Raw genomic sequence first — 27,395 nt, 5'->3', positions numbered from 1 at the left:
CCCCCCGCCCGCACCAACGTTGTAAAGCTCGTTTTGGACATGACAACTTGTACTTCTCATTGTTGCATCAGATCCACCTGTATCCTTAAACAACTGTGAACCTTACATGTCTTTAAAATGCTCTCATGTCTTATTGCTAACGTGTGTGTGTGTGTGTGTGTGCCAGTATTGGAGCTTGACCTCAGGGCCAAGGTGCTCCTTCTTAACATTTTTGCTCAAGTCTGGTGCTCTATCACTTGAACCATGCCTCCATTTCCAGCTTTTTACTGGTAAATTGGAGAAGATTCTCACAGACTTTTCTGCCTGGTCTGTCTTTGAATTAACATCCTCAGATCTCAGCTTCCTGAGTAGCTAGGATTATAGATAAAAATTAGAGGCACCTGGCTTAAATTTCAGTATTAAATGTCTTTCTGCAAACATCTGCAACCTCTGTAGAACAAAATAAACACAAGCTACAAAGTTAACTGTCAAAGTGGTGTGTCAATAGAGTCACTCAAAAACCACATAAAAATGTGACTACAGGTTACAATGTTACTGGCTCTCACATTTTTAATTCAAACTTGTTAAAAACAGATAAGTCTAGGTTGGCATCAAATACCGTTCTTGGTAAGATGACAGAAAAATACAGGCACAAAACAAAAGGGCAAAGGGTATACGTGTGGGAAAAGAGATTGGCCAGATTACCATGATGACTCATTCCTGCTGGGCTTATCACTCTACTGCTTCTTCACACTTACCTATATTTTCTAATCTTCAGGAGAATGAATACACACACACACATACACACACACACATACACACACACACACGTAGGGAAACTTCTGTAAACATCATTCAATTTTTTAATTAAAAAAAGCTTTTAATCAATATGTAGTTTGATGTTGAGTCTTCCTGTATTTCAAAGCAACAAAATCATCATAATTTTAAAATCATTCTTAGCCTCCTTGTGCCTAATATTTTTGTCAGCTTAATGAGGTAAATAGCTACCTTACAGGTGCCTTATGTTTTAGATGGGATACTTTGATATCACATGGTTTGTTTGGAGCCTAATATACGATAAAGGCTCATCACATAATAGATCAGGGGACTTCTCTGGTCCTTCAGGAGTAAATGACAGAGCTAGAGTACATAGCTTTGTACTCTAGCTCTGTCAAACAGCCTTGATGAGATGCCATAAAATGATGATGATCATAATCACGATGATATAGATTCTCCAATAACACAGGCTAGTCTTTCCCAATTATTCTAATCTTTTATTCCAAAGCAATTAGCAATAAAGAGCTTTGAATTTTAGGTTTATCAAATGGCTAAAGCAGTTTTATTCTGCATATGATTTGGTGATGAATTAATCTTTTTGAAAGAGCTAAAATAAAATTATCTGGCCTATTTTATATCTTGTAATGAAGAGTTGCTAAGGCAACCTCTCTGCTCAATGCATTATCTCCAAGGTGACGGGTTTGATGCTGGTCCAGGAAGTGGGAAACCAAAACAGCATTGTGTTCTAGAAGAAAAAACAGCCCATACATAACTCATGAATGAAACAGAGCAGGAAACAAAGCCAAAGCCTGAATTTCAGCCCAGACAGATGTGGCCATGCACAGAACAGAGGAGGAAGAGTCCATTAAAATCTCCAGGGAAATAGGGAAGGCAGAGTGATGGAGAGGTGTTAGATCTACTTTTCCACAAACTATTAGGTCCAAATCTCAAAAAGCTACATATCTCACTTAGTGGGAGATAATTCAGATTATTGTATTGTTATTCTGTCCATTTATAGCTAAGGGTCTCTTCCAGTCTGTGAAAATATTAGGAAATAAAAGATACAACAGCAAGACATTTGAAATTTACTCTTTTAGTAGTTTGGGAATATATAATACATTATTTATTACCATAGTTGCTATACTGTGCAGTAGATCTCAAAGCCTATCCTTCTTGTCTATCTTCTTGTGCCCTTTGATGAACAACTCCCAGTGGTATCCCTCTCCACCCTTCCAACCTTGACTTGAACTTTTTAAAATATTTCATATATAACTGAAATCATGCAGTTTTACCATAAAAATGATAGGTAATAAAAGCAATTATTTTATACAGATACCTTTGTAAAGTAAGCAAGGGATGGATATGTCAATTACCTTGATTTAATCATGTCATATCTTCTGCATGTATCAAAACATCAGTCTGTGCCCCTTATATACAACTTTGACTAAATAATCAAAAGTAAATTTTAGCATGGTACCAGTGGTTTATGCCTGTAATCCTAGCTACTCAGGCTGAGATCTGAGGATCATGGTTTGAAGCCAGTCCAGGCAGAAAAATTCCCTGTGAGACTCTTTTATATCCAATTAACCACTCAAAAGCCAGAAGTGGCCCTGTGGCTCAAGTGGTAGAGTGCTAGAGGCTCTGGGACAGCACCCAGGCCCTGAGTTTAAGCCCACAACCTACCCCCCCACCCAAAAGGAAGTTTTAATCCAGGTGTTAGTGACTTATACCTATAACCCTAGCTACTCAGGAGGCTGAGATGAGGAGGATCACAGTTCAAAGATATCCCAAACAGTCATTGAGACTCCATCTCCAAAATAACCAGGACAAAGGTAGGCTGGAGGCATGGTTCAAGTAGTAGAGTGCTAGCTGAGCAAGTGTGAAGCTTAGTTCCAATTCTGTTACTAGCAAAAAAGGAAATAAATTAAAAAGTAACTTTAAAAGACAAAATGTCTTTTGAAGGTGAAGTTACAGCAGAGTAGTTTTCTCTCATCATCATCATTCTTGCTCTTCTCTCAATAAAGGAGGGTAATAAATAAATAAAGTTGGGCAATGTGCTACTTGTATGGGTTTGTAGTAAGAATTCACAGTGCCACAAAAGGCATCAAGCCCAAGAATGCACTTGAAAAGTATCCATTCCTTGTCCTTGGCTTCATTTTGTAGAGGTAGAACACTAGAATGTTTTTTTTTTGAGAGAAGGACCATCAGTCCTCCTCCCATTATTTTTCTTTTTGAAAATCAAGGGTGGAATCTTTAAAAATCACTCTTGAAGCTGGGCATATCATATAACCTGTAATTACAGCACTGGGGAAGCTGAAGCAGGAGGATCATGAACTTGAAGCCACGTTGGCCTACTCTAGGTAGTTTTAGGCCAGTCTAAAAAGGCACACCTCCCCCCAAAAGGGAGGTCACTCAACATTTTTCTCCCATAGCCCTACATTGTTTGGTGCTGTCTCTTTGACTTCATAGCAGCCTTGCATCTGTCCTCAGTGCTGTCGATGGGTTCTTGCTGTCCAGACTTGCTTGCTGAATCTCATCTTTCCAACCTTCTCCAACTATTCTTCACATAGGAGCCAATGTCCCAAACTAACCTTCTCTCTCCCCCACTAACGCCATCCCCCCCGCCATTCCACTATTCTTCAATCTTAAGACTTCCCTGAAGTCAGAGTGCCCCTCAGCTACCCCATGGCCTGAGACTCTCTTCCCCATCCCTGCACCCTGGCAAGCCATCACTGGGTCTCTTCTGCATGTTCATTGGCACTTCTCACTTGTCACATTTACCTAGAACTTTTAGTTTGTTTTGCTCTTTTCCTCCACAAGATTTTATGTTGTGTATGAATGGGAATATTAGCTGTATGGTTTGACACCTATCTAGAGCCAAGTATAGGCATACAGTAGGCATAAGATATCTAGCTATCTATCTATCCAATCATTGATCTATATCTGTATTGATGGTACTGGGGTTAAACTCAGGGCCTTGTGCATGGTAGGTAAGCACTTTACCACTTGAGGTATGGCTCTATGCTGTTTTGCTCATTAGTATATTTTACAGCTAGGGTCTTATTTGTTTAGTCCAGGGTTGGCCTTGGACTGTGATCCTACCTCTGTCTCCTATCTAGCTAGAATTATAGGTGTGCAACTCCACATCTATATTTTTATGATAAGTTTTGGTCAGCTGGCCTCCAAACACAATCCTCCTTTCTCAATCTGCTTTATAGCTGGCAAATTGTTACAGGCAAATTGTTGATTATTTGTATAATGAAAGCCAACATTTATTGAGTGCTTGCTAAATTCTATCCATTACATGCATTATTTATTTTAATCCTAAAACAACATGAGAACAAGTATATTATTCCCAGAGTGTAACTCATTACATACATTGTGAAGAAAAGATTTCTAAATGTTGGAATGAATTAGTAGGTTTATTTCTTCAGCATGAGCCAGGAAGGGTCAAGTTGAATAAGGCTTTTATGTCTTCATACTACTTTTAGGACTTTCAAAGTGTTTCTATACTCAGAACTAATAATTATCAGCAGGTGTTTTATATACAATCCCACTTAGGAAGAGATCATTATTATATGCTGACTGTGTAGATATGAACTAGTAGAAATATAAAATAGGGTTGTAGAACAATTTGGATTTATCTTTGAAATTTTAAATATACATATCCTTGGGGCTGGGAATGTGGCTTAGTGGTAGAGTGCTTGTCTAGTATGTATGAAGCCCTGGGTTTGATTCCTCAGTACTACACAAACAGAAAAAGCCAGAAGTGGCACTGTAGCTCAAGAGGTAGAGTGCTAGAGTTGAGCAAAAAGAAGCTCAGTGCCAAGGCCCTGAATTCATGCCTCAGGACTGGCAAACAAACAAAAAATATATATACCCTTTGGATCCAGTAATTCCACTTGAAGGAATCCATTCCAAAGACAGACTTATGCATGTTCCCCCCACATCAAATCTTTGTATGAGGAAACTGTTTCTAGGATTTTTTGTAATAGGGAAGGAAGGCCTTTATCAAGTCTTTATTAATAATAGAAGAACCCTGCTGATAAAGAGAATGGGAAAGATCCACATCTGTCCCTGTGGGGAGATCTTTAACATATGCTTTTTAAAGGATGGAAAATCCATGTTATTACATTCTCTCTCTCTCTCTCTCTCTCTCTCTCTATATATATATATATATATATATATATATACATTTATACACACATCTAAGCTATGTAAACACATACACATATGTACATGTAGAAAAAAGGTTGGGGGCTGGGAAGGTGACTCAGTGGTAGAGCACTTGCCTTGTATGCACAAGGCCCTGGGTTCAATTCCTCAGCACCATATAAGCAGGGGAAAAAAAGCCGGAAGTGGCACTGTGGCTCAAGTGGTAGAACGCTAGCCTTGAGGTGAAGAGCTGAGGGACAGCGCCCAGGCCCAGAGTTTAGGACCACAACCGGACTCAAAAAAAAGAAAAAGAAAAGAAAAAAGGTTGGAAGGACAGTCACTAAATTATTTCAAGTGTTTCTTCCATTGATGAGAATGATTGTGAGAGGCACCATACTTTACTCAAAAGAGTCCTATATGGGTTAAATATCAGTACAGGAAAAAAGAATCCAGACACCAATGGCTCATATCTGCAATCCTAGCTACTCAGGAGACCAGAAAATTTCACAAGAGTCCATCTCCAAAAATAATCAGAAAAAAAGCAGGATTGGAGGCATGGCTCCAGTGTTAGAACGCTAGCCAGGCAAGTAGAAGGGTCTGAGTTCAAACCCTAGGACTGTCAAAAAATCAAAATAAGAAAGACCAAACACAGAGGGCAAAAGCACTACATGTTTATCTATATCACACATATAATAAAATTGCTAACATATCATACATGGAGGGTTAGATTCTAATTCCTTGGTTTACTGAGGACGTCTCTCCATTTCATTGCTTATTCTTCATTTAATGAATACATGACATTCCATTATAAGAATGTACATACTAGATATTTAGGCTGATTTCAAATTTTCCTTATGATATATAAAGTAGCAATAATTATTCTATTTTATTTTTCCTTACACAGATTTTTAGTGAGATATAGATTTTGGGGGACAAATGTTACAAGCTCTTAGGTCTCTTAACATATTACACCAATTTATATCACACAAATTTAAACTCCCAACAGCAGCACATAAAACTTCTCATTTTATTCCATCTTTTCAGTGCTGCTAATCTTGCCATTTTGTGGGGGTGAGGATATCTAGTAAATTTCCAGTTGCATGTTTCTATGTCACATATTTGGTTACTACTAAAGTTAAATACTTTTGCATGTAGTTTTCCCTTTTCCCCCTTTTCTTTCTAGATTTCTCCATTAAGTTATTCATCATTCTCTTACTCCTTTCCAGTGGGTATTTTTCCACATGTGTATGTGTACTGAACACCAAGTTACCCTGAACCAGAATACATGTACTTAAGATAGTCTTATGGACTTTTGTTCATTGTGTATGTTGCAGACACCTTTCTGACATCTGCCTTCACTTTATGCATTTTGTGCCAAATAATATTTTTATATATTCAGTATATAGATACTTTCTACATGACTTTCTTCTTTTTATTTATTTTCTGGTGGTACTGAGGTTTGAAATTAGGGTTTTGTGCTTTTTAGACTGGAGCTCTACCACTTGAGCCATTCTTCCATCTCTTTTTGCTCTGGTTATTTTTTAGATAAAGTCTTGCTTCCTGCCCTGGTATGTGCCTGGACTGTGATTCTATTTATGCTTCTGCTGGAGCTTGAATGACAGGTACATACATCATGCCCAGCTTTTCTGTTGAGATGGGGTCTTGAGAACTTTTTTTGTATAAGTTGGTCTGGAACTGATCTTCCCAATCTCTACACTTCCTGAGTAAGTACGATTTAAGTCATAAGCTACAAATGCCCAGATTATCTTTTGATTTTATACTTAAAGTTCCCTACTCTAACATATTTGTCTTTGAGAAACTTACTTTTCAATATATCACAGGTTGTTAGATGGGTTAGAAAGAGGTATTATAGCTGGGAAGGTGGCTCAGTGGTAGAGCGCTTGCCTTGCATGCATGAGGCCCTGAGTTCGATTCCTCAGCACCACATAAGCAAAAAGGAAAAAGCCGGAAGTGGCGCTGTGGCTCAAGTGGTAGAGTGCTAGCCTTGAGCTGAAGAGCTGAGAGACAGCGCCCAGGCCCAGAGTTCAGGTCCCACGACTGGACCAAAAAAAAAAACAAAAACAAAGAAAGAGGTATTATAAACCTAAGATAATTCTATTTCCAGCAGAGTTCACTAAATATATTTGTTCTACATACAACTCAAGAATATTAATACATGAAATTCACAGCATGTGAAGAAACTGTCACAAAACTTCCAAGGAGAAACAAATCCATGCTCAGTTTCTCTATGCTGTTTTGGGAACTTTGAGGTAAAGTGTGCAGAAGCTAGGGTAAACGGTGCCACCCACAGTCTCCTGAGTAGGAGCGGTGATATCTATAGGATGTGTGTGGACCTCTATGGGTCTATTTCACAAATGTCACTCATAGAAAAAAATACACCATACAATTTACTTTATTCAATGATGTTAAATCTCAACTATTTTATAAAAGACCGGTTATCTTTTTTCAAAAAGGATTCCCCAACTGCTTTTTTTTTCAATCTTTTTATTATGGAAAATTTCAAATTTGTAATAAAGCAGAAAATAGTACAATAAGCCATATATCCCTCAAAAGTCTTATCTAACTTGAGCAATTATCAACTCACAGCAAATCTGTGTCATCTACTCCCTCCCCCAACTACTCCCACTATCCAGATTATGTTAAAGCAAATCCCAAACAGCATATCATCTCCTCTGGAAATACTTCAGTATAATGAAAAGTCTTTTAAGGAGACTGATTCCATTTAGCAACTAGAAAGCCTGATATGTTGCTATCTACATCAATCCTGACAGGAGGCAATGGAGTTCAATTTCTATGTTCACATTTCTTTTGTTTGCCATCTTACTGCAATCTGGCTTCTCCCCTAGGATTGTGCTTGCTGCACTTCCTAATTCCCAAATTCAATAGTAACTTGTCCTTCAGTATGGGGCCAGGCGTTGGATCAGTTCTAGGATTCCCCTCCAAGTGCTAAAATCCATAGATGCTCAAGATCCTTATATAAAATGGTATGGTGTTGGCAGATAATCTATAGGTACATCCTCTCATATGGTTAGAATCACCCTTTGTACAATGTACACTCTGTGCTAATACTGTATTGTTTAGATAGGAGTGACAAGAAAAAAGTTCCTCAATTTTTTTTTTTTAGCAAAGGCCCATGAATTCAGAAGTTGCAGATACCAAGGGCCAACTGTGCTTATTTGGTCTTCATCCACTTTTAACTTGATCACAGCTTCCTACTAAAACCTTTGTTCTCCTCTGGAAACAAGATAATCATTCTCTGTCCCCCCTTTCTCCCCACCCCCCAAGTTATTTATTTGGAAGTTTTTACGATGGAGAAGAAGCCATTTAATATAGGAATAAAAGGACAATTTTATGCAGTAGCCTCAGCTCTGGATGAGGCTCCCCATGACCGACATACAGCGTTTTCAACCGATTCTCCAGTTCCGTGTGTCTACTCATCCACAAGGGCTACCAACTGCCAACCCAACAAGGCCAATCTCATCTCCACTTAAAGAGATGCACTGTCTAAAATTTGAATTTCTAAAGTAACAAAGCAAGGAGAGAGATGGAAACAGATAGAAAGGGAGAAGTAGAAAAGAAAGAGAGAGAGAGAGAGATATGGAGAGAGCATATTATTAAGAGAAATGGTGGGCCTAAGCTAGGTGGCTCAAGATCAAAAAGAGAATTCTTGAGAGCCCTTTTCTCTCTTCCTTTTTACTCCCTTCTCAAATATTTTTAATAGCCAAAATACATTCCTATTACCACTGCACAAAAAGCTGAATCAGATTAATTTTTATTTGAACAGAAAATAAAAATGACTTCATGCAGGGACATATAGACATACCTCATCAAAGACCTTGGAAACAACATGTTTGTCCAAAACAGGTACATAGGTGGGGCTGTGCGGCACAGCAGTTGTAGCCAAAGCATCCATGATGGTCAGTTTCTTGGCCACCAGGCTGTGTGTCTGTAGCCATTTTGCTGAGGACATCTGTGAGGAGCTTAAAAAGTCAAGATTGTGGGGTTTAAAAACTTACAGCATGATGGGCAACAAGCAGCAACCTAACAAAACTTGACCTTGTGAAATTAAAGCACTCACTTGTAAACTTGGTTCTCTTCTTCCATTGATTTTCCTAACAATTTGTCATCCATATACTCATTCACTGGCAGTAAATTCATTCCTGTGGAAGGGAAAATGGAAGTTACACATTTCCCTGATATATGGAGTTTATATCAAAATTCAAAAGGACCAGATTTAATCAGTTACAGTATGACTGAGGGCTAAGAAATGGACTCCAATTCAGAGACCATATTTTGACCTGTCAGAATGAGTTCTCAGGCAACATTCATTTGTGATTTATACTGAAGACCAAGGCACCAGAGAACATGCATTTCAGTTGCTGAGATTTTTCCTCATGGAAGACTCAGACATACTCACTCTCTTTTCTCCAGAAAACACATTTTTTTCTAAATTTTCAAGAACACCATTAATCAATGATTGTTCACTGATGACCTCACTTGACTCCCTACCAACTTCTGAGTAGAGAGCCTTGACCAACATTTTAGGTTTGATCAATTTGTTCTGTGTTTCTTCAGCTCTATGTGAAAAAACAAAGACTCTTTAAGGTTCTGTTGTAAGTTCCAATTTTCATGCTAATATTTTGGAGATTTAATACATATATTCTTACACAAATTTGAATTTATAAATGGGAGGGAATGTTATCTCATTGACTGAGCAGCACCTAGAAGAAGGGGTGTTTGGGTATGAATTGGTCAAATGCCTAAGAAATCATGTAGTTTTATCATGTGATAAATCCCTTAAAGACTGTATGAAATACAAGCTACATGAAACCAAAGAAATATTGAGATGGAGGAAATACAAACTATCTGAAACTCAGGAAATGAGGAGTCCTGAAGGAATAAGCTATGATGAGAAACAGCAGGTGGACATTTGTAACTTGTGTGCTTCCTGCTACCTAGGGAGGTTTGGATCTATTTTTTGTCACCTATTTGAAACATACAAATATACCACAAGACTTGAACTTTAAAAATGTATCTTTTTAAGAATAATATTAAAGCCGGACTCTGGTGGTTCACACTTATAATCCTAACTACTCAGGAGGCTGAGATCTGAGGACTCATTCAAAGCCAGCCTGGCCAGGAAACTCTATGAGACTCTTATCTCCAATTAACAACAAAGTAGAAAGTGGAGCTGTGATTCAAGTGGTAGAGCACTAGCCTTGAGTAAAAGCAGCTCAGGGACAGTATCCAGGCCCTTGGACACTCACACACAAAAAATACTAAGAGTTTTAGCTAGGTGCTTGTGGTTTACACCTGTAATCCTAGCTACTCAAAATCTGAAAGGCTTGTTCAAAGCCAGCCTAGACAGAAAAGTCCAAGAGACTGTTATCTCTAATATCAGCAAAAAGCCAGAAGTGGAGCTATGGCTCAAGTGCCAACTTTACGCACAAAAGCTAATTGGCAGCATCTAGGACCTAAGTTAAAGCTCTGGGCCAGCACAAAATTTAAAAAAGAATACTAATTTTTTTAAATGGCCAATAGTAAATATTGAGTTGGAAAAGTCCCATTTTCCTCACTGCACCACAAGGTAAACAACTTGAAAAGGGCTTAGGTGGCTCCACTTGTGAATAAAGGAATGAAACTAAACCCACTATGAAATAGCAGTGTTCTAAACTGAAATCCCAGACTGGCAGCAAAACATTACTATTAGCACTGAAGTTATATAGGCCACATGATTGTTAAACTCCCAAGTCCAAGTCTAGCCTTAAGAAAAATGAGGGCACTAAAGTGGCAGGCCTGCTTTACAAAGGAGTCATTGTATAGGAAGCAATCTAGGAGTACTGTAAATATAGTCTCTTCAAAGCCTATTTCCATCCAGCTCTTTCAGAAATAGACACTGAGTACAAGGGTGGCTGAGCTTTCCAGGAAGCTTAGGCTTGCCTTTGTTACTCAGAGCAGTGTTCCAGCTGCTCCAGCCTTTGGAGAGGCCATCCTTCATGTCTTTCATTTCATTGTAGGCTGAGCTCTTGGGAGTGGACATCTGGCTTCTAAGCAGGCTAGTTTTGGTTGATTCTGTTGGTACCAAACGAATTCAGTTAAGGGAATTTGAGATGGAAGGAGATACTCCTTAAAAGAAGAATGCAACTTTAGTTTCCTAACATTCAGAGGTCAGATATGGTCTAGTCATAATTGAGCGCTTCAGTAATGCCTTGCTCCCTTTATCTAAATGGAAGTTGTGCTTCTTTTGGAAAAAATCCATTCCCAGAGTCATTGAGATGGCTTAAAGTAGTTCCTTGCAGTTGTGGGAATGAGCCCCCATTTCCTACTGGTTATAGGTCAGTTTGGGTGATTGGGGATAGAAGGGGAAGAAGTTTCCCATTTCCTGAGGGCACCACACATCACTTCCCATGTGGCACAGCTATCTTCAAAACAGCAATCTTTCATGGAACTCTTCTCATAGTTTATTATCTCTCTGTTTTTTTCTTCTGCCACCGAATAGAGAAAGTTTTTCCTTCTAAGGGATTTCATGTGATTGCGCTGGAGCCACCTAGAAAATGTTGCCTTTAGGTGAATACAACATAATTATGAGAAGGATGTTTCATCAACACTAAAGGTTGCAGAATTTAGAGTTAACATCCTTGGTTAAGATGCTTTAGAAATCATTTTTCATTATAATTATAATTATTGTTATATTTATTTTTCTTTATAAAAATTTTGCCCACCATAGTTGCTGCTAGGCCTCTATTGACATTTTTTGAATGTTCTGTTGTTCCTTTTAACTAGCAAGCAGGCATTTATCAATTATTGACAGACTGTGTACTTTAAAGGGTAAAGAGCCTGTGGACAAGACATCTTGACAAGTTTTCATATTTAATAACAGAAAAGCATATTATAAACGTGTTTTTCATAATTTAGAGTCACAAGGACCCAGGCCTTATGTAAGCATTTGTGAATGAAATGTACCCATGTTTTCACAAGAGGGGATTCACCCTCTCATGCAAGAAATCATAGATATTTGGAGTAATGTTTAGCTACTAATCTTCAAATGGTCTGTCTTTTTCACAGGTTAGTAATACTAGTGTCTGTCACGCATGGAGAAAGGAGTGTGTTATGCAACCTCATTACTTTTCTAGGCAACAGAAGGTTACATAAGATTGGCTGTCTTTGTTAAGAAAGGCAAAATTTCTTGGGATTTATGTCTATAAAAGAAAGTGATCAATGATCCACACAAGGCAGATGAACTTCTGCTGCACTGACAGCCACATTAACCAAAATTATGAGGCAGAAACAACCAGATATACAGTTGCTCTCCAAGTCCCAAAATGCAAAACATTATTAGTCTCAAACTCTGTAAATACTGAATGAAAATATTTATCTGTATGTGAATTCAAGCATTTAACATTTCCCAAACTCTGTCTAGTCAGCACATTTTATCACTGTTCTACACGAAACAGGAAATAAGAAGAAATGCCTATTAACACCAAGCATCCCAAATTTGAGTGAAGTGATGAAAATAGCAAAAGGCCTCTAAAATGTTCTGACAAGTATCAAACAACAGCAGATCTAGTAAAACCCAGCTTGATTGGAATAGGCAAGAAGGACTGGTAAAAGGGATGCAGCCATACAAGTGTCTTGGTATAGGAAACCTGATTATCCCTATAGACCTAAGACACTCCTCCCCCGTACAAAGACCTCAGAACCAATTAGACATATTACAAAAGTGTGACTGGGTTACAGCAAGTGGCATGTTCCAGGAGCTTAAGGTTTCATGAGGTCAAAATTCTCCTTCCTCCTTTCTAGAAACATGGGGACACTCAACAGATAACAGTGGTAAAAGCCACCACATTCCTCCTAGCATTCTGGTTTACAGAGACCTCTGCTGCTATCATAGGCAGAACTAATACAGGACACTAGGAGACCCAAGGGCACCAGAATAACAACAACAAAATAATACCACAAGGTTGTAAAAGTTAAATTGCCATTGGAACCATAGCCCATAAAATCATTCATATATGCTAAATTTAAACAAAGTGACTGCTTCCCAAATTAAATATTTAAATAAGATCTAGAATCCTGAACATACAAGACAAAATGTCCAGGGTCCTATACAAAAATCATTCATCCCATCAAGAACCTAGAAAATCACTCCTTGAATAAGGAAAAACAAAACAATCAAATAATGCCAACATCAATTTGAATCAGAAATTAGAATAATCTGACAAGGGTTTAAAAGAAGTTTCCCATAAAAATGCTTTAAAGAGAATTACAAATGCTTAAGAGAATTGCAAATTCTCTTGAAACAAATGAATAGAAAATAAAACTTACTTTAAAAAACCTTTGGTAAGTTTGAAAAAGAGAGGAGATACACACAAAACGTTGATATCAATGAGTGGACATTAATACAGATCTCACAGTGACTGAAAAGGTATAATGAATGTTACCTCATAATTCTGAAAAAAATAGAAACAATGTGCCAATTTCTCCAAATCCACAAATTTCCAAAACTCAGACAAGATGAAATAGTAGATAAGGATTATCTTAAAACTACTATCAGTTGGATTTACCAGTGGTTCATGCCTGTAATCTTAATTACTCAAGAGACTAGGATTATAGACCTGTATAATCACTGTTCAGAGCTAGCTCAGGCAAAAAGTTTATGCAACTCTATTCCCAATATGGCCAGTAAAAAGCCAAGCTGGATGTGTAGCTCAAGTGGTAGAGCCCCAGCTAAGCAAGCAAAGCCAACAGAACCAATTATACCCTAAATTCAACCCTCAGAATCTGAATAAACAAGAAGTTATGGAGAGTTTGTATGTAAATGTAATCCCAGTACTCAAAAGACTAAGGTAGAGGGATCATGAGTTCAAGGCTAGCCTGTGCTGCATATAAAGATCCTGTTTCAAAAATTTGTAGAAATAGAATTTATAAGGAAAATTTTCTTAAAATTGAAATCTCTAGGTCCAAATGGCCCCTTGACTTTACCAAACATCTAAGAATTACATCAGCTTTTCCAGAAATAAAAAAGAAGGAACATTTCTCAACTTATTCAAGGAGGACAGTATCAAGGTTGGTGCCAAACCTGGTAAAAAAGGAGTATTATAAAAGAAAGAAAAGAAAATTGGAAGCCACTAACTTTTATAAACATTCATATGAAAGTTCTCAACAAATTTCAAGCAAATAAAGCCTAACAATATATTCAAACAATGATAAATTGGAAATAAACAGGAATATGAGATGTGTGAGGCCGCTTCAGCATTTGAAAATCAAATAATATCATCTACCACATCAACAGACCAAAGAAGAAAAGTCACTTATCAATTTCCTTAGTTAAACATAGAGAAAGTTATGCTGAACAGAAAAACCCAATCCCCAAAAGTTATATACTATAATTCCATTTATATAATATTTTTGGAAATGGTAACATGTTAGAACTAGAGAACTCAACGATTCCCAAAGTTTAGGGAACTTGAGAACTCAATGATTTCCAAAGGTTAGGGAAGAGTATGCAAAAGAGATGGGTGTAGTTTTGAGAGGGTTTCATGAAAGGTCCTGTGATGGAATTGTACTCTACCTTAAATGTGATGGTGATACAAACCTACATGTGTGACAAAATTACAAATGGAAATAGTTGGACATACATACACACATATATAAATGAGCGTAAGAAAAACTGGGACAATCTGAATTAAAATCTATGAATTGTATCAATATTCATATACTAGTTTCTGTATTATAGTTATTTTGTAAGACATGAGCATGGGGCAGTAGGCTAAAAGGGTAGGTTTATGGAATCATGTCAATGTACAATTATCTTAATAAAAACTGCAATGAAAAGATCTTTTGAGAGGCTGAGGGTAGTTTAACAGTAGAATGTCCAGAGTCCTGAGAAAACAACTGCCAGGTGCCAGTGGCTCATGTCTACAATCCTAGATACTCAGGAGGCTGAGCTCTAAGGTTCAAAGCCAGCAAGGGTAGGAAAGTTCACAAGACTCTTCAATTAACCACCAAAAATACAGAAGTAGAGCTGTGGTTCAAATGGTAGAGCACTGAAAAACTAAAAAGCTCAGGAATAGTGCCCAAGCTTTGATTTCAAGCCCTAGAACTCACACATACACATACACACAAACATAGACATGCAAACAACACAGACACACAGACACAGACACACAGACACACACACACACACACACACACACACATACACACACAAATCAATAGCAGGGCACCAGTGTTCATGCCTGTAACTCTAGCTACTTAGGAGGCTGACATGTGAGGAACAGGATTTGAAGCCAGCTGAAGCAGAGAAATCCTCGAGACTCTCTCCAATTAATAAGTAGAATCCAGACTGGAGGCACAGGGATAGAGTGCCAGCTGTGAGTGAAAAGTGAAAACATGAGGTCCTAAATTCAAGCTCCAGTACTAGCACACAACAAAGCAAAATGAAACAAAACAAATCTCCCACCCCCCCATAGACACACACACACACACACACACACACACACACACAGAGGTTTGGGGCTTAAAAATATACTATATGAGTTTGATTTAGTGTCTTTCATTGAAGAAGAAGAAAAAGCAATAAAAGGGTCAACTGATACCTGCATGGAGGATTTTCTTTTTTGGAATGTTTTGAATTGGAAGGTCCCATTGTACTTTCAACATATTTAGGGGTAATTCAACTGCTGAGTTAACATCAAGCTGAGGCTTTGCACTGTCTTCTGGGATTGAAACCATTAAAGAGATTTCCTTTTGATGCCTGTTTTGATTTAGATAAAAAATAGATCAAGGAAGAGAAGAAATAAAAAAAGGAAGAGGAGAAGAAAAAAGGAATTTCCATCAAGAAGAAAGAAGTCAATATATTAATATTGAGCATTGCACACTTAAAGAAATTAGTACTCCTCCTTCTTTGGGCTAATATAAGAATAGTTATGGAAGAGGTGACACTACTCGAAAAGAAATGTTTGTGTTACCTGAATCACATAATTGTAACCCCTCTGTAGATTACCTTTACAATAAAAATGAATTATAAAAAACCCCAACAGTTATAGTCAGATGCCAGTGGTTCACGCCTGTAATCCTAGTGACTTGGGAAATTTGAGATCTGAGGGTTACAGTTCAAAGCCAGCCCAGGCAGGAAAGTCTGTGAGGCTATTATCTTCAATAAACTACTCAGAAAATGCTGGAAGTGCATTGTGGCTTAAGTGGTAGAGTGCTAGCCTTGAGCAAAAGAAGCTCAGGAACAGCACCCAAATCCTGAGTTCAAGCTCCAGGACCAACACACACACACACACACACACACACACACACACACACACACACACACACACATGGGGGGAACAGGCATCAACTGCAGAAGGCTGGTATAACAATTCATAGGGTACATAATAACATTATAGAAACTGTTTATGTGTGCATGCTAGCTTTGAGGCTTAAATTCAGTCCAGGGCACTCTCACTTAGTTTTTTGCTCAAGACCAGACCTCTACCAAGTGAGCCACACCTCTATTTCCAGGGTTTTTTTGGGGAGGGGTTGTCAGTTGTTGCTTGAACTCTGGGGGCTGGGTGTTGTCCCTGAGCTCTTCAGTTTAAGGCTAGCACTCTAGCCCTTGAGCCACAGCGCCACTTCTGATTTTCTAGTGGCTAATTGGATATAATAGTCTCATGGATTTTCCTGCCCAGTCTGGCTTTGAACTTCATCCTCTTGAAAAGCTAGGATTACAAGCATGAGTCACCAGCACCTGGCTACTTCTAGCATATTACTGAATAATTGGATATAAGATTCTTACAGACTTTTCGCCTGGACTGGCTTTAAACCTCCATACTCAGATTTCAACCTCCTGAATAACTAGGATTATAGGTATGACCCACCAGGGCCCAACAGGAACCAATTTCTTTTTCTTTTCTTTTCTTCTTTTGCCAGTCCTGGGTCTTGAACTCAGGACCTGAGTGTTGTCCCTGAGTGTCTTTATGCTCAAGACAAGGGCTCTGTCACTTGAACCACAGCACCACTTCTGGCATTTTCTGAGTAGTTTATCGGAGGTAAGAGTCTCACAGACTTCCCTGCCCATGCTGGCTCTGAACTGCTATCCTCAGATCTTAGTCTCCTGAGTAGCGAGGATTACAGGCATGAGCTACCAGCTCCAGGTTAGAAACTTATTTCCTTAACCAAACCAACAACCAACAGGTTCTTCTAAAAGCTGGAGAAAGTAAACTCCTTGTCTTGGATCTCCCATACCAAGAAGAGAACATGCAGAAACAATCTGGATAAGATCTAGATAAGAAGCAATCCAGAAATGCTAGAGTATTTCCTCAGACATTTCTTTCTTTGAAGCTCTGAACTCAGTAGCAACACAAAGGAAAGTTTCTGGAACAAACTCAAACACTGTTAACTGTACTCTCCTCCTTCACAGTTCCCCACCCACCCACTCCTCCTAGTGACTTCATATGCCATAAATCTTTGTACCTGAACCCACACTGTGTGGCCCTTGGCAGAAAAGACAGAGCTTGCATGTACAAATGCACCATGCTCGTTCTCAAAATATTTCAAGAAAGATATGGAATTTTCTCGCCTATGGAAAGCTAGAAAATTTTGTTAACCATCACCTGCCCCATCGCTGCTTGGGCTGGAGGCCGTTGTCCACCCTAGGTGATAAAGAATATGAAGTACATAAGCCAGTTGTTGTTCATGAATTACTCTCCTTCCCTAAAGAAAAATTATAACTTCATAAACTACATAATTATTTCACTATAAATCTCTCAAAGCATTTCAGAAGGGGGAAGTATCCAGGAGAGCTGGTAGAGCCTGAGAGGATCCTGAATGATGGGGAGATGAGAAAGTGAGACCAGCTTACTTGCTGTCTCCTTCCTTGTCTGCATTGTACCACCAGTCCATAACTAAGGACTCCGAATAGAGGCTTTGCACCTTCTGCAGGTCACTGTAACCTTTCTCCATTTCCTGAACCAAAAGAATCAGATCTTCACTCTGTTGAAATAAGAAGTGAATAAGTTACCAGGTTGTATGAGTTCAAATTTCAAACATTTTAAACAACAACAAAAAAACTATACTAGGAAAAGAATCCAATTTCATATTACTCTTTCATTACTCATATTACTCATTTCCTTTTCAACCAGCTCCATGTGGACATGCCATTTCACATATAATAAAACTGAACTTACATAAATTGTACTGCTTGAAAAATTTTGACATTCACATCTGTGAAATCATTATGAACAAGATAATGACTATATACATCACTCCCCCAAAGTTCTCTTTTGTAAACTTGCCCTCCTTCCTACTTTCCAAGGAACCTCTCTTCCCAGTCCCCAAGGAACTCCTCAGTGTTCTGTCACTACACATTACTTTGATATTTTCTAGAATTTTATATAAATGGGACCACACAACAAATACCCTTTCCTTGTGTGGCTTCTTTCACTCACATAATTTTGAGATTTTCTCACGTTGCAGTGTGAATCAACAGTTCATTTTTTTTTTTTGCTGAGTAGTATTCTATTACCTATAAAAATTTATTCATTCATTCAACCATTGATGGGATAGCTGAGCTTTTTCCAGGCTATTATAAATAAAGCTATGAACATTTGTTTTCAAGTTTTTGTATGAACATCTGCTTCCATTGCTTATGAGGAAACTAGGAGTGAAATAATTAGAGTAATTAGAATAATTGGTAATTTCAAACATTTGGCAAATTGAAACTCTTTTCTAACAGGTAGTAACTGTATACATTCCCACCTGTAATAAGAGCTTTAGTTCCTCCACATCCTGGAAAATACTGGATAGAGTTAGTTATTTCGAATTTAGCATTTTGATATTGTACAATAGTATCTATTCATGCTTTTGATGTACATTGCTCTAATTTGTTAACATTCCTGTTCTTAATCATTTTCCATACATCCTTTTTGTCATTGTTTTGCTTTGTTTTTTTCATTGTGGTTCTTTTGCTTTTTTATATTTTTTTGAGACAGAATCTTACTTATTAGCCCAGGCTGGCTTTGACCTACCTCTACCTCCCTCCCAAGTGCTGGGATCATAGGTGTATGCCACCATCAAACTTTTTATATATTACTGAATGATTTGTTAAATTTTGTTTAGATATTTTTTGCATCTCTATGTATGAGGTATATTAGTCTATAAAATGTTTTTGTGAGGTTTTTGTCTTGGTAATATTAGATTCATAGAATGAGTTGAGAGATAGTCCCTCTTCTCAAGTTTCTGAAAGATGTTGTTTGGAATCAACATTTTAGGTGGCTCTGGGAACTAAAGCCAAGGGCTAGCACATGCTACACAATCACTTTATCACTGAGCTATACTTGCAGCCCTGGAATTTATATGTTCTTTTTAAATGTTTGTTTCAAGTCATCTGGGACTGGAATCTCCTCTGTGGAAAAGACATTAACTACAAAATTCATTTCTTTGATAAATGTATGGTGACTTTCATTTTTTGTGAATTTAAGTTTTCACTCTCTGAGACAAATGTCCAAAGGATCAGGTATCAGGTCATCTAATAATTAAATGTCTGGTTTGCAGGGAAATTGTCAGACTGTTTTTCATGGTACCTGCCACTTTACATTCCTTACAACACTGTGGTCTGGTTTCTCTTTATTATTTCCAGCATTCAGTTTTGTCATGGTTTTTACATTTGGTCATTGTGACAGATGTGTAACAATTATATCATGGTGATTTAGCTGCTTTCCTCTATGGCTAAAGATGCTGAATTTCTTAGATGAAATGGCCTTATATGTTCTACCTCTTTTTTTCACTGGACAGTTTATTTTTAACTGTTGAGCTTCAAGAGTTCTTTATATATTCTATATTGGTTTGTATGTACTTTCTACAAGTTAGTAATATCTTTACATTCTTTTAACAGACTCAGTTCATTTGGATAAAGTCTACTTTATTAATCTTTCATTTTATGCTTTAGGTGTCTAGACTAATAATTCTATACCTTGCAAAAGGATCTCACAATTTTTCTCATATTTCTTTCTAGAAATTTTATAGTTTTACTTTTAAGTCTGTGACCCATTTTACATTAATATTTGTATGAGGCCTAAAGTTTAGGTTGAGTTTCATTATTTTGCATATGGATGTCCACTTGTTCCAGTTGGAAGGCTATCTTTCCTCCATTGATTGCTTGTGTGCTTTTGTAAAAAATCAACTGGGCAAGTTAAGGGTATATTGTTATGAATGTTCAATTTGCCATATTGTCTTAATTAATGTGGATACATAATATACTGTATCAGTGCTTTTCCCCCCTCATTCTATTAATCTGCAACCCATCTTGTAATATTTGAAGATACCAGATATTGCCAATTTTATTTTGATGAGTGGTGGGTATTTTTGTTTTGCCATAATAATTTTTGAGGTTTGTTCTAGGATGCAGCTTGATAGGAAATGTACTCATTACCTTGCTCATGTAACTGTAACCCTTATGTACAGTATTTTTACACTAAAAACATTTAAAAATAGGATGCAATTAAATTACTTAAAAATGGATTGTTCATTCAGGACTGTGTTTATTTTCTATTACTGAGATAAGACCCTTCTGTATATTCTGCCTAACTCTGAAAGGACTGGGAGGTTTTCTCAACTAGCTGATGAAGCAGTTATTATTCCTAGTCTTGGGTGATCTCAGAGCACTGTGCTCTCTGACCTTTGACAATTATTTTCCAAGTCTCAGATAGTTTCCTCAAGCAACACTGATTGGTGCTTTGGCTTATGCTGTGAGAATGATTTGCATTTAATGTCACTCCTCAGGGCAAACAATGAAAAAAACCCATAGTCCTTTCTGGAAGAGGAACTTTAAAATATATTATCTTTAGGCCAGGATTAGAGAGTTGGAGAAGAAAGTTTTATTTATTTTTTCCTATTAGCTTATCAGAATAAATTGCTTTGTCAGATGGCCACATGGTTATATAGTCTGGGAAGTTAGAAGACATCCACTTACCATCTGAAAATTTTGAGTTTCCTGCATATAACAATGGTTAAAAACTTTATATATGGTGGGCTGGGAAGGTGGCTCAGTGGTAGAGCGCTTGCTTTGCATGCCTGAGGCCCTGGGTTCGATTCCTCAGCACCACATAAGCAAAAAGAAAAAAGCCGGAAGTGGCGCTGTGGCTCAAGTGGTAGAGCACTAGCCTTGAGCTGAAGAGCTGAGGGACAGCGCCCAGGCCCAGAGTTCAGGCTCCACAACTGGACCCCTCCCCCCCAAAAAAAACAAAATCAAAACCAAAAACTTTATATATGGTCCAGGTGCCAGTGGCTCATGCCTATAATCCTAGCTACTGGCAAGCTAAGTTCAAGTGGTAGAGCACTAACTTTGAATAAAAAAGCTAAGGGACAGCATCAAGACCCTGAGTTCAAGCCCCAGTACTGGCATCAAAAACAAAATTTAAGAAAAAAATCAATCAAAATCCTTTCTGGGCACTGGTGGCTCACATCTGTAATCCTAGCTACTCAGAAGGCTGAGATTTGAAGACTGAGGTTCAAAGGCAGCTCAGGCAAGAAGGCCTATGAGACTCTTCTAATTAACCCAAACCAGAAGTGGAGTTGTGGCTCAAGTGGTAGAGTACCAGCCTTGAGCACAAAAGCTCAGGGACAGAGCCCAGGTCCGGAGGTCAAGCCCTAGAACTTGCATGCACACATACAAATCCTTCACATAAGGACCCCAGTATCCTTTTAAAGAACTTTCTTAAGTAAAGTAATCCAGATCCAAAGAAACATAGGCCCCATGGTTTCCCTTATTTGCAATAATTAGTATACATCTAGGATAATCTTAGCAGATGAGCAGAATAGCTCAATAGCTATGTACATATGACCATATAAGATTATGCTAAGTAAAATTAACTCTAAGACATGGACACAAGAGCTTTTTCTTGGTTGTTGTTGTTTAATGTTTTTAATGTGATTTTTGTTTCTTTTGTATGTTTTTCCCTCTATGGTATATCCCCTCTTGTCACTGTATTTGATTTTGGTACCCTGGTATTGAATATATGTTTATTTGAATTAGGGAAGGGAAGGGGAACAACAGAATGGTAAGACAAAGAACCAATGCAACAAGACAATGTTGGAAATGATATATACAACTTGGGGCTAGGAAGGGTGTGGGGGAGGGAAAGTAGGAGAAAAATGAGGGAAGGGGTAACAAGTTTGACAAGAAATGTACTTATTACCTTACTTTTGTAACTGTAACCCCTCTGTACACCACTTTGAAAAAAAAGAATTAAAATTTGAGGAAATAAAACAAAAAAAACCCTCCTTTTTTGCTTGGACACTTTTGCTCAAGGCTAACACTCTGCCACTTGAGCCATAGCATCACTTCCGGCTTTTTCTGTGTATGTGGTACTGAGGAATTGAACCCAGGGCTTCATTCATGCTAGGTAAGTACTCTACCACTAAGCCACATTCCCAGCCTCTCCAGGAGCTAACATTTGAGAAAATATTGGTAATTGTTGAATATCAGTGATGTTTACATTGGGGTCCATATACTTCTGTATATGTTTGAAAGTTTCCATAATAACAAAAAAACAAACAAAAGATGTCTAGGCCTCTCTATATTTATACTCTGACTTATTGCTACAAATAAGGAGCTTGAATCTCACATTTTCACAAGTTCCCTAGCTCAGGCAATCCTTGGACTACATTTTGAGAAACACTAGTATATTCATTGTCAACCAATTCATTTGCTTGACTTAGTTTCCTTTGTGGTTGAGGTTTTCTCAGCTAAGATAATAAACATTGCTTGCTCTGATCAGCAAAACCTTACCTGAACCACCTCCTGTGGTGTGGGATCCTTGCAGCCAAAATTGTAAGAATGGAATTCTCCTCCAGTCAAAGAAGCAAGCTCTTTCAAAAACACATTTGCAATCTCATCATTGTAACTGAAGGAGATGGTATGAATAGGGATTTTCTGATAAACTTTAACTTCATCTATCACCATTTTTGATGGCTAAAAGAATAAGAAAGAAAAAAGTATGATGGGAAAATCCTTAGTATTTGCCATGTGATGAAATTTAGAATGGGTAAATCCTTGTACAATTGTGGTGGCCTTTTGTCAACATGTCAATTCAATTCGGTAAACAAATATTGCCAGACAGCACAAGTATATGAAGATCAACAGGCCCTGGCCCTTGACCTCTGAGATGTCACACTCCTACAGTAAAAAGTAGCTAGGAGAGTTGTCAAAGGAATTCACCAACTTTAGGTACATGTAAACCTGATGCCTGCTGTTAAGGTGTTGGGCTATGCTTTAGACCACTTAAAGTACTGGGGTCAAAGCCCATGGGTAGAGCATCCCGGTCCATTGGTAGTACACAGAATGGGACTCCTGAATTCTCATCATGGCTTCCAAAACATCTCCACCAAAAAAGGAACTTTTTGCTTCTGATATGCCATGTCATTTTTGCCTCTCACAGACGATGAGAGATGAGACATGTATTAAAAGGTTCCTCCATGTGCTAGGAATTCATAATTAATCGCTGTTATCTTATGAGGTGGTTATTAAGATAATGATTAGTTGCCCAACTACTATATCCATTTGTATTTGTTCTTTTTCCCTCCTCTCCATCTTCTTCTCCCTCTGTCTCTTTTGATGGCTCCTCACTTGGTTGCTCACTCTCTTTCTCTTTTAAACTATTACAGCCTTGTTTTTCTTTTCATAGCAATAATATGCCATTTAAAAATGAAAATACAAACAGACAACAATAACACACACACACACTTCACTTTTCTAGATAATTATGCAGCAGTATGTCATGCTACCTACTTCAGGCCAATGATATATAGGCAGAAGTCCCCATGTAATTCCCTTTGTCCAATCAAAAGACAAGAAAAGATTTAAGAAATAATAGATAAATAAATAAATAAGAAAAGAGACTAATGTCCTTCCCCTTCTTCCTGCTTGGTAAATGGTCTCTCTTCTGGATGAGAAATAGTTAGGTTGTGACCATGGGGATGGAAATCATAAACAAAGATGGTAGAACACAGAGATAAAAGGAAGCCTCCTTTCTAGGAGACATCTTTGATAGCTATACTACCTGGACTACCTGCCACTACTTCTTACCCATGGACACATTGACCTTCTCAGTTGTCTCATTCATCATTTGTCTGATACTTTGTCTTTACTCCATTAATGTGCACCAATAATGGACAACTAAATGTATAGGCTCCATATAAAAATAGAGAAACTGAGACTCAGCAAGATTAACTTTTCTACTGTTACTAAGCTCTTAAGTGACAAGACTAGACTACCAAATTTTGGAACTAGATTATATCCACAATTTGTTTAGACTACCAAATTTTGGAACTAGATTATATCCACAATTTGTTTAGACTACCAAATTTTGGAACTAGATTATATCCACAATTTGTTATTCTGGTGTGCAATAAAGATAGTCTCTCCAGGAGGATCAACTCTCAGTAAACAAAACTCAACACCCAGAAAAGGAGATTTCCCCTAACAACTTCCTCTTTATCACTACAGACCAGCTGAGAAGCTTTAGAAATGACCTCCAATTGTTCTGGCTTCCTTCCTCTGGGTGTCAGAGTGCCAGCAGTCCCTCTTTGATGACCTAACTTGTTGGCTCTTTCAACCAGTTCCTATCCTCTACCTGTAGTTGCTACCTTTTGATCTTTAACTTTTCCTCAAATAGTTTTAGATTGAGCCCTGGGAAGACAGAGTGATGGATGAGAGGGGACTCTGGACTCTCCACTGCTAGCCTTGAGCATCTCACACTGTACCCAGGGAAGAAGCCGGATTACACAAGTCCTAGTTTTGTACAAGCCATCACTTACACACAGCTTCAGTCTCTGAATCCAATCTTTCCAGCCTCAAGCCTATGCTTAAACATAAGTTCCTCTCTTGTGACCATTAGCTGGTTTCTTTTTTTTAAATTTTTATTGTAAAGGTGAAGTACAGAGGGGTTACAGGCCAGGTAATGAGTATATTTCTTTTTGAACAGGGTCATCACTGGTTTCCTAACGAAACACCAACCTTAATCTAGCTGAAAGCTAGTCCAATTCTTCTTGTCTACTGAAAGTATGGAGCTGACTTGTTTTCCTTCAACTCAGTTTCCCTTTCTGAGCACTTTCTAGGAGCTATGCTTATACTCTCTCCATGACGCTTCTCTTACAATCCTTGGAGATAAGTACTATTATTAGGCTCATTTCTTACCTGGGACTTCCAACTTCTGCTCCTCTGACTGACATGCCAGACAAGAGTGAGAGCTAAATTCTACTAACTGGATGGACACAGAGTTGCCATGAACTTATTCCTATATTGGCTCACAACTGAGATATCAGTACCTAGCATGTAGATGTCAGATACTGTAGGCAGCATTTCCACCTATTCATATGCTACCTGGTACCATATATGTATGTGCTCATTGTCTCATCTCCACTAAAATATACGCTTCACAGAGGACAAGCACCTTGTCTATCTTATCCATTTCTGAATTCCCAGGCTGATAGCAGTATCTAGCCTAAACACATTATTAAATAAATACTTGTAAAATGCCCAGATAAAGATTCATTATATACAAAAACTGCTTTGTTAAATGGCAAAAAAATATTCAATACATATCCTAGAAATTAAGGAAAGTGAGGGAAGGAGTGGGTGGGGAGGGGTGGGTAAGAATGTTGAAAGGGGTTACATTGATCAAGATGTATTTATAAACTGTTTGTTGAATGGCAATTCTTTTGTACAACTATTTAAAGATAATAAATACATTAAAAAGTTTTTGAAATGCCTTCACAGGAATATCATCTGTGTGCGAGAAGAGAGGCTTAGCTCTAAGATGAGAATAGATGAGAATTTACTAGAGGGCACTTGCCCAAAGCCATTTAAAGGGATGGTGCTAAGGATAAACTTCTGATCCAGGTGTCTATTAAGTAATTTCCATCACTCCATACAGTTAAAGAGCACATGAGAAACCATTAAGTGCATCACAGTATGCTTCCCAACACTTAGCCCCAGGTAGCATCATTGTGCTAAGCTGCTATGATACTCCAGTGCCTCTGACAGTGTTAGAAAGCAGGGAAGGAGAGCAGGGGTGTCTATTAGGATGGAGCAAGCTCCATCCCTGCAGTGGAAGGAGCCACAATCCTTCTGCCCCTGAGAATTCCTATAGCTGATTTACAACCCCAGAGTACTAAATAGACTCAGCAGGTTGTCAGAAACTTTTCACAACTACAGTTTGGTTCACTCTGACTCTTTCCAGCTAGAAGCTCCCCAGGTCTCTGGGTCTAGCCCTTATGAAGCTGTCAAGAAACCTTCCTCAGCCCTGAACTTCCTCAGACACTTTTCACAGAGGCTGCCAGTTCTCTTCAATCCTCAGATGAGACAGATATACAGCCAGAATCCCTTCCAAAGGCATCAACCTGGAATGGCAGAAAACAGCTTATCTTCACTGAAGAAGTTCTATGCAGGTTGATGGTCCTGGGCATTCTCCCATGTTGGAAGTGTGAGATGTCATTATCACACCCATTTTCTTGACTCCTACTAGGGCAAGTCCATGGTATCAAAGTAGTTCCGAAATAATCACAGCCAAAACTGGCCTGGGCTTCTCCAAGCAGATTCTGTCCTATGTCCATGCTCACCAAAGGCTATCTGTCTAATGTGAATTTGATTTCTTTGGGAGGATTATAGTTCAAGGCCAGCCCTGGGTAGTTATGAGACCACATCTCACCCACCAATCAGGGCAGCTCAAGTGTTAAAATGCCTATTAAGTTCATACCTCACTAAAAGGAAGAAAGAAAAAGATACTGGTAATGTTAGTTGGTGAACTTCTACTTGGTGAACTGGAATGAGAGGAAGAATTTTTCTTAATCTTGTAATAAATAATTCTGTGAATGGATTATCATTTAAAAATTTAGCAAGGGGCTGGGAAGGTAGCTCAGTGGTAGAGTGCTTGCCTTGCATGAATGAGGTCCTGGGTTCAATTCCTCAGTACCACACAAGCAGAAAAAGCTGGAAGTGGCACTGTGGCTCAAGTGGTAGAACGCTAGCCTTGAGCTGAAGAGCTGATGGACAGCACCCAGACCAGAGTTCAGGCCCCACAACCGACCAACAATCAATCAATCAATCAATAATTTAGCAAAAAATAATTTGAAAGTAAAGCTTTACTAAATCCATGAAATGAAGAACAATGAAGGACTTACCTCTCCCCTTTGGGCCTAATCTTTCTGTGTATCTAAAGATGGAATATGAAGGGTTGACTCTTGTCTTATTCCCCCAGGTCAAGCAAAATACCAAGTGCTCAAGTACTCAACCAAAAGCAGGTCATTCTGATCTTGGTTTAGCTGAAAGTTCCCTCATCCCAGGCAGAGCATCCATTCTGGGCCTGAGGTGCCCTTGGCCCCCAAGAGATCATACCCTAGCACCCAACCATGGCCCCCAAGAGATCATAGCCTATTTTTTTTTACTTCCTTGTTAAGACACATATAAGCCCAACCCC

The 27,395-nt window shown here is 38.3% G+C and overlaps 1 protein-coding gene across 1 annotated transcript in view; it reads right to left on the bottom strand.

The window, feature by feature from the left end:
- Positions 1 to 27,395, bottom strand: part of Vwa3b (von Willebrand factor A domain containing 3B) — a 192,506-nt gene that overhangs the window by 84,797 nt on the left and 80,314 nt on the right. The window contains exons 13-18 of the mRNA XM_013019731.1: positions 22,709 to 22,891; positions 17,783 to 17,913; positions 15,531 to 15,688; positions 10,873 to 11,004; positions 9,011 to 9,092; positions 8,756 to 8,912 (exon numbers count right to left, since the gene is read on the bottom strand). Of these exons, the coding sequence (XP_012875185.1) occupies positions 8,756 to 8,912; positions 9,011 to 9,092; positions 10,873 to 11,004; positions 15,531 to 15,688; positions 17,783 to 17,913; positions 22,709 to 22,891 (843 nt within the window). The remainder of the gene's footprint in view (positions 1 to 8,755; positions 8,913 to 9,010; positions 9,093 to 10,872; positions 11,005 to 15,530; positions 15,689 to 17,782; positions 17,914 to 22,708; positions 22,892 to 27,395) is intronic.

The sequence above is a fragment of the Dipodomys ordii genome, unplaced genomic scaffold, assembly GCF_000151885.1.
Source record: "Dipodomys ordii isolate 6190 unplaced genomic scaffold, Dord_2.0 Scaffold47, whole genome shotgun sequence".
NCBI classification, from domain to species: Eukaryota; Metazoa; Chordata; class Mammalia; order Rodentia; family Heteromyidae; genus Dipodomys; species Dipodomys ordii.
The sequence above is the reverse complement of the archived record's forward strand: the minus strand, read 5'-3'. Positions and strand labels throughout refer to the sequence as shown.